Below are 7,889 nucleotides of genomic sequence, written 5' to 3'. Positions count from 1 at the left end.
GTGATTATTTATATTTTCTTTTGCTAAAGCATTAGGTTCATTTTGAGAATCTTTAACAAAAATCATGTACACGGAAATAGAGCTCTTTATTGACTTATTGAAAGCTTGCGTATGTACGATGGGTATGGTGTTACCCAACTCCTTAGCTTCTATGTACATATCTTTTTCCCTGAACCTTAAGTAGATTTTCCTTTCAGGGAATTTAACATTGACAGCCATGCGATCAAACCATGGTGCCCCTAGGATTACATCCTCGTGCTTGAGAGGAGAGATAAAGATGTCCTCTTTGTCCACATAGCTTTGGACATGGAGCCTCAATTTCCCAATTAAGGGAGTGACTAAAGCTTCTTGCCCCTTGAAAGCACCATCGATGGGTAGGACATCTCCCGTCTCTTGGATGCCTAGCTTGGTGGCCAACTCTGTGGATATGAAATTGTGAGTAGAACCAAGGTCAAAGAGAATAAAAGCATCATGTTCTCTTACCTTTCCCCAAGGATGGTATAGAGGAGATCCTTTGTGGTGAGCTTCCTCTTCTTGGATTTTGACCAAGGTAGCTCTAGGGATACTCATTTCGTGTATTCTTGTGGGGGCAAGCACGATAAGCATGCCCTTGCTCCCGCACTTGAAACAACGGTTATCTTTACAATTACACTCAAGCTCTTCAGGAGAGAGTTTATTTTTGCCTTTATAAACTCCCTTCTCCTTAGCTTTGTTGTTGTTGGCGTTTCCTTTAGGAGACTTTTGGACATTGTCCTTCCCCTTAGGCTCATTGTTACGGTCCTTGTTCTCCATGGGCTCAAGATTTCTCTTAGCCCCTTGTTGAAAATTGATTCATGAAACCACCATGGCATGGTGTATGACCGCAGATATGGTGCATGGCCTTTGGGAGTTGACATACTCCGTCATATCTCAGTTAGACCCGCACAAAATTGTTGTTTCTGCTCTCCAAAATCCATCTTTTTGAAGACAATGTCTTTGAGATGTAAGTCCCAAAACTTGTCTACATATTTGTGAATAGATTCGTAGGGAGAGGGCTTCAAGCTTCGCCATTCGGTGAGTACTTTGTATTTGGCATCGGTAGCCAAAAACTGCTTCATGATGGAAGCTCTTAAAGCTTTCCATGTTCATGGGGCTTCACCGTTTGCCTGTAGGCTAGACCACCATTGCCTGGTGGACTTTTGAAAATGCATAGCTACATGGCGTAGCTTAGAGGACTCCGTGAAGCCCTCATCTCCAAACGCCGCATCGAATTGTTGGATGAAGGCCAAGACTTTGTCCGTAGCACCAAAGGTGCCCTCGTAGTTAAGGAAATAGATGTTCTTTCCTCCCTCTTTGAATTTGTTGAGCTTGGACGACCTCTTCCATGCGGCATAAGATTTCATTTAGCCTCTTCTTTTTGGTGGTTCAAAAGTTGCACCATCGCTTTCTTTAGAAGATGAAGAATTTGAGGAAGATGGAGAAGAGGGTGACCTCTTTCTCGCCCTTTTCTTGCCTTGTTCCTCCTTGTTTGCACCATGACTTTCTTCATAAGAGGAAGAGGATGAAGAAGATGGAGAAGAGGGTGACCTCTTTCTGTCATCCCTCTTTGGATTATGTTGTGGAGAAGTGTGCGATGCTCTTCTCCGTTTAGGAGATGATGGAGAGCGTTTTCCCCGCCGTCTTCGTGGAGCCATCTCCGTCGAGGTGGCAGGAGACTCACTTATTTCTTGTTCTTTTGGTGGGGGCTCTTGAGTTCTCCTTTGGGAAGGAGATGCGTCATCAAGTAGTAGATTTTTGAGCCCTTCGTACGGATCCTCTTCTTCTTCTCGAATCGGAAAGAGGCCTCTTTTGGAAGTCTCACAAGGAGGCTTCCTAGGTACTCTCTCTTCATGGTGGGGAGTTTGGAGAATCCCATGAGCACGTAGCTGCCGTTGCACTTCACTTTGGAGAGATGAATTGCCCATGGCTTGTTGAAGCCTAGAAACAAGGTAGTTAACAAGCATAGGGGCATCATTAGTAGCCTACTCATTAGCAAAATCAAAGCTATCAACATTAATTTCACTCTCTTTACTATTGTCATCCATTCGAACAACTTTTAGGTGTAATATTTTTAGGTGTACTTTGGCACTTCAAGCCCTGGTTGCTGCTCCTCTTAACCCCTTTAGAAAAACACTCAATCTCCTGTACCCGTGGCTCAAATATCATTAATTGCAAGAAATAGAAGAGAGGGTCTTTCAACACTAAAACAATACCGACTCCTGTCAAGCTTCTAATAGCTCAATAGTGGTTAAGCCGTAGGCAAGCCCCGTAGGACTCCACTATTAAGACAAAAATCCCTATTCTACTTACTCGATTGCAATTAATAATACCAATCATTTATAGCTAGCTTGAGGACCTCCCTTATTGAGCAAGAAAAGAGAAACCTTGTGCTTTGATACCAATGAAACATTTTAATGGTCTAGTAAGTTGTGTGTAGCGGAAAATAACATAGACATAGTGAGCATTTCATTAGCATAGATTCCTAATGAGCATAGCAAGAGTGCTTGGATGAAGAGAGGAACATAGAGCATAACACCTAGTTAGATAGGCATGAACAATACTTCAAAAGAGAGAGAAATTAAGCTATTGACAACAGTTAAGGACCGGATTTACATGGAGTCGGTCCCCCCTCCAAAAGGCTTTGTATTATAGGTTTTCCCCATTAAGGGAGACATTTTACAATACAATACTTTGTGTTCCTTCAATAACTTGCTGGTGCAATGAAGATGGAAGCTTCAAGCACCAAGCTAACACTTGTAAAACACAACATCAATTCCCTCATGATCTCAGACCCAAGACCTCACACACCTTCGAAGATGGTGAGAGCTACCGGGGTATGAGAGTAGATTGAGAGGAAGAAGGAGTATTCTTACCTGAAAGAAGTATATCTCCTCACTTAATCACTCATAATAGCTTAGCATAGCTTAGTAATTAGCATGGTAGAGGAGATGAGCATGCATTGGAGCTTGGCTCTTGGTTGGATTTGCATCACAAAGCCAAGAGTGGTTTGTGTAGGCCTCCCTTCTCACAAGCTTGGAGTAGATGATGAGCTTTCCATTAAAGCTTGAGAAGGAGAGAGAGTCTTCTTTACTTCACACATGAGATTGTGTGAGTGTGTAAGTGATAATGCCTTGCAAAAATCAGCCCCCTCTCTCTTGGTCGACCCCTCATGATTTTTACTCATGCTGACATCCCATTGGACCCTGCAAAGCTTAGCCAATGATAATTAAGAAGCATAAGTGATAGCCTTGTGACATGTGTCCCCCTTTTCCCTTTTGTGAGAGCTTTAGGTAATTAAATAATGCAATTAAACTCTCATTGGACCCCTTAGTCTTCTGGCCAACAGGAATCAGGCAAACCATTGGGCTGTTGAATGCTCATTAGACCCCTTGGGAGACTGTCCAATAGTCTTCTAGAGAGCTTAATTGCTATTAAAAGAGCAGTAGAGGCAAATGGATGCTTCATGTGTGTAGCAATGTAGGGCTTCACTGAGCCTTCTACACTGTTTGGGAAAAGTGTGTCTCTGTGCCGCTTTGTAATGCAACAAAAATGTCCATTGTGACAGCAAGAGAAAAGGAAATATGATTTTGAGAAGAATAGTGTAAAATTAGTAAAAGTAGGTTAAATTTCTCCAAATTTCCCCTCGAAAAAACCATAGAAAGGAATCGTGTATGGTTCAAAAAATGAATTTTCCTGAACACTGACCTTCTATTTTGGAAGCAGAATCTTAGGTAGCGTTTAAACTACGTGTAAATTTTAAAAGCTTCTTATGTTGAACGTGGCACATCGTCACTGGTTCAAAAAGAGAAAAGTTTACTTTCAGACCGTCGGGTAGCAGGCTGCCCTCCTCACTATCTCACACGGGCATTGTAGGAGGCGATCAATGGCCCACATTTATTGCGGGGATTAGGTGCAATCTGAGCCATCCGATCTGCTTCTTGTAAATTCAGGTGGCTTGCCCCCCCCTCCCCCCCCAACAAAAAAAACAACTCGAACCCACGGCGTCACGGTTGAGAGTGTATCACCTTAACCACTTCTCCTGTGCGTGTTTCTTGAGAGCATTGGAAGACATGTTCCTGATAAATTCGAGTTAGTTTAGTAAATTCGGACGGCATCGCAAGATCGATGGCCTGCGATGCCCCACTCCCCCAATTTAAAATTGGCCTTTGATCCCCTCCTAAAAGGCCCCTGTCAGATAGTGCTGAGGGCACAGGCTGTGGAGTCGTCCCGACACTTGCCGCGTCAGTTCACTTTTCAGCGTAATAGGTGGAGAGCTCAGAGGGCTTCCAAATGTAGTCCACTTGCTCGTCTCTAATTTGTTGCCCTGAGTGGTGGGAGCATGCCCGTCACGAGAAATGAAATGTGCGCAGTGCGCAGGCCTCACTTTACGTGTAGGGTACCGGGACTCCACTTCCATCGATGCCCACTTTAGCTCTTTGCAAGCCAGCCTCGGGCCTTACTGAGCATAGCACACACAGTAGCCATGGGAAGGGAGATTCGAGCACACATAGTGGTGCTGCCGTTTGCGCAGCAGGGCCACATCAACCCTCTGATGCAGCTAAGCAGGAAGCTTGCGAGCAGGGGCGCAGAGGTGACTTTTGTGGTGTCGGAGAACACAGCGAGTAAAGCCGCGGCAGGAGCTCTTCCCAATCTGAAGGTGGTAGGGGTGCCTGATAACCTGCCCCCCGAACGCTCCAAAGGCTCCAGCTTTAGGGACTCTGTGGATTCCATGATCAACATGGAGGCCTCCTTTGCCGATCTTCTCGGCCGCCTGCACGATCAGGTGTCGGCCCTTGTCTATGATGCCTTCATGACTTGGGCGCCTGCCATCGCCCACTCTCTCTCTATCCCCTGCTTCTGCTTCTTCACCACCAACGCCATCGCGGGTGCCGTTTGCTACCATGTGCCCTCTCTCATCCGCGCAGGGATTTTGCCCTTTCGCAAAGGTACCAATCTTAATTAATTTTGTACACTATTCAAGCAGGCGATTCAAAATTGAATGGGGGGTCTCTCTCTCTCTATCTCTGCATTTGATACCACCATCCTTTCTGCAGATGGTGACAATGATAGTCCACTGCCGCAGGACTCTGTGAAGGGCATAGCCGGCGCACCAGACTTGCTACCAGAAGAGTTCCCCCTGTGTTTAACCTTCGATGCTACGCATTTCCGCTTCAGATTTGTGGCAAACATAGCTGAGAAATTCCATGAGGCATCCGCCATCATCATTAACACCTTTGAAGAGCTCGAGTCAGATGCCATTGCTGCCTTGAAAGTCCACAAGCCTCTCTTCGCAGTTGGTCCTCTCCTCCTTCTCTCGGGCCGCCCATCTCGTCTGGATGTCAATTACTGGCCAGAAGAGGACCATTGCTTGCATTGGCTGGACTCCCAAGCTCCCTCCAGTGTGCTCTATGTCTCCTTTGGCAGTGTTGCCTCCCTCCCTCTCCTCCATTTTCAGGAGCTTGCATTGGGGTTGGAGGCCAGCGAACAGCCCTTTTTGTGGGTTGTCCGTCAAGACTCTGTCGACGCCCCGCTAATTGAAAGTGCCTTTCCAAACGGCTTCCGGGAGCGAACAAAAGATAGGGGCTTGATCATCACTTGGGGACCTCAGCTCCTGATACTAGCACACCCCTCCATAGGTGGTTTCTTTACGCATGGCGGTTGGAACTCCATTATTGAGAACATGTCGCTGGGTAGCGTGCCAATGATATGCTGGCCTCATGTCGCTGAGCAACGCCTCAATCGTCGTATGATGGTGAAACATTGGAACATTGGCATGGGGTTGCGACACAGAGCAGATGGCAGTGTTGCAAAAGAGGAGATTGCTCGGGTTGTTGGCGACTTGTTCCATGGCAAACAAGGCATGGATTTAAGGAATGCGTCGAAGGAGGTGGGTGACATGGCCAAAGCAGCTGTTGCAGAGAAGGGGTCTTCACAGAAGAACTTTGAGGCTTTGTATAATCTTCTCTCTTCTTGAATAATGTATAGTGAATGGTACTCTTTTAACTATGTGAATTACTAAGTTGGGATCTATATATTTGCATGTAAGGCAGATTTTCTTTTGGCTTTCTAAACTTTAAAGCAAGCCTTAGTGAGGAAGGGAAATTGGCATACCTTTGCATATTTTATTATTTGGTATTTACTGAACCTAACTTTTGCATGTGAAGCATTGAAATTTTCTTAGGTTTTGGCCTGCTAAGCCATAGAGCCAAAGGCTTACTTTGTTGCATGCTCTGCCTACATGCGGACGGTATTGATCTTTTGTTCTATTGATATTTCATTCTTTTATGCCGTGCTCGCATTTGAATGTAGAAACGATGAGGTTCATTGTTGTGGGGTCTTGCAAAGCCAAAATTCCATGAATATTTGCTTCACATGTGAACCATAACAACCTCAATGATATTGGAATGAGGATTTGAAATAGTCTAAATAATGCCAGATGTCAATCTACTAATATTGTTCATGCAGAAAAATAAGGAGTTGAAAGTGTCTTAGATGGCCAATGCGGCATTGGTCTTCCAATTAGAGTAACAATTAATGTGTGGTACATGGAGGTGAAAATGGACCAAATGCTAATTGCAACATTGGCACATTAAACATGTGAATACGGAGCATGTGCCGCAATAGTGTTGGTTATATCTACAATCCAATGTTGCATGTCTGGACGTCTTGTTTTGATGGTATGGTTTGATGTTAGTACAATACAAAATGGACTAAGCCAATACTAGTATGACATGTACTGTGAAAGAGTCTCTAGAAAAGAGTTTAGGGTACCAAAGATGAGTGACATCTTTGTAGCACAGGGGGCTTGAACTCATGCCCTTGGGCCATGCGGCAATAGCATAACACATTTTGTATAGAACCAATATTTTACATTACATATTCTCTTCTTAAGAACCAACATCCCTTGTAAAAAGAAAACCTTTTGATTATAAACCAATGAAAGAGAGGAGATACAAGTAAATTAAGCCTCTACAATTAAAATTTCATTGGCTCTAGCTCTTGTTAGTTCCTAGTCATGTCTTTCAGAGTTTGTTGCAATTGTGGTAGTCGTTGTATGTGTCTTTGCATGTTTAGTCCAATTTAATTGTGTTGAAAGTAGCATGTCACGCTCAAAGCATAGTCCATGTCATCTTCTAACCCTACACCTGAAGAGCCTATCAGCCATGGTTGGAGTTGTTTAGGTAAGTTGAGATGATAAAAAATGTTTCAGAGTTTGCCTCTACCTTTTCTTCTACTTCCTCCTCTATGTTCTTTTGCTCATGGGCTGTTTTCTCTTTTTTCTTGTGCTTCTTCTTGCTCATAGGAATTGGGAAAAAGGAACATGGATCCTTACCCTTATTTCTAAGAAGTGAGAGAGAGGAACATGTACCCTTACCCATATTTATATCCCTATTGCTCATTGTAATTGTGATTGGTGACTATGTGAGCGAGTGACTTTGGGAATCCAGGTTGAACTATGTATAGTGTTAGCAAGGGATGAAAATATAGTGGTATGATAGCATTTTGTTTTTTTGAACATACAAAAACCATGCAATTGAGGGCGTGATTTTTTCACAAAAAAATCCTACAAAACGGAAATCAAATGTGTGATAAAATCATGAGACCTACACATAAAAATGAAGTGCCAGAACAAATCATTCCTAATCTAATCATCACAGTTTGAAAGGGTTCTATTCAAAAGTGTTCACATGGTCTGTTTACTTAAACCTCTCTCTCTCTCTCTCTCTCTCTCTCCGAATGAAGTTCCCAACCCCCCTCTGTGTCATAGTAGATAGCAAAACTAGCTAACAAAACTAGTTATCCTTGTCCTTTCTTTTGTAAGAGGCTTGAGAGACTTGTTGGATAGATCTTTGAGGTCTCTTGGGATTGGT

The 7,889-nt window shown here is 43.8% G+C and overlaps 1 protein-coding gene across 1 annotated transcript; it reads left to right on the top strand.

Moving 5' to 3' along the window:
• The first annotated feature begins 4,335 nt into the window (after nt 1-4,335).
• LOC147437222 (7-deoxyloganetin glucosyltransferase-like) lies at nt 4,336-6,046 on the top strand. Its single transcript, XM_086486811.1, has 2 exons — nt 4,336-4,964; nt 5,073-6,046. Exons 1-2 carry the CDS (start codon nt 4,502-4,504, stop codon nt 5,990-5,992), a joined length of 1,383 nt encoding a protein of 460 aa, XP_086342937.1. The 5' UTR covers nt 4,336-4,501; the 3' UTR covers nt 5,993-6,046.
• The last annotated feature ends 1,843 nt before the right edge of the window (nt 6,047-7,889 follow it).

The sequence above is a fragment of the Adiantum capillus-veneris genome, chromosome 17, assembly GCF_014529385.1.
Source record: "Adiantum capillus-veneris isolate H3 chromosome 17, ASM1452938v2, whole genome shotgun sequence".
In the NCBI taxonomy this organism is placed as follows: Eukaryota; Viridiplantae; Streptophyta; class Polypodiopsida; order Polypodiales; family Pteridaceae; genus Adiantum; species Adiantum capillus-veneris.
This window is presented reverse-complemented; position numbering and strand designations above follow the sequence as displayed.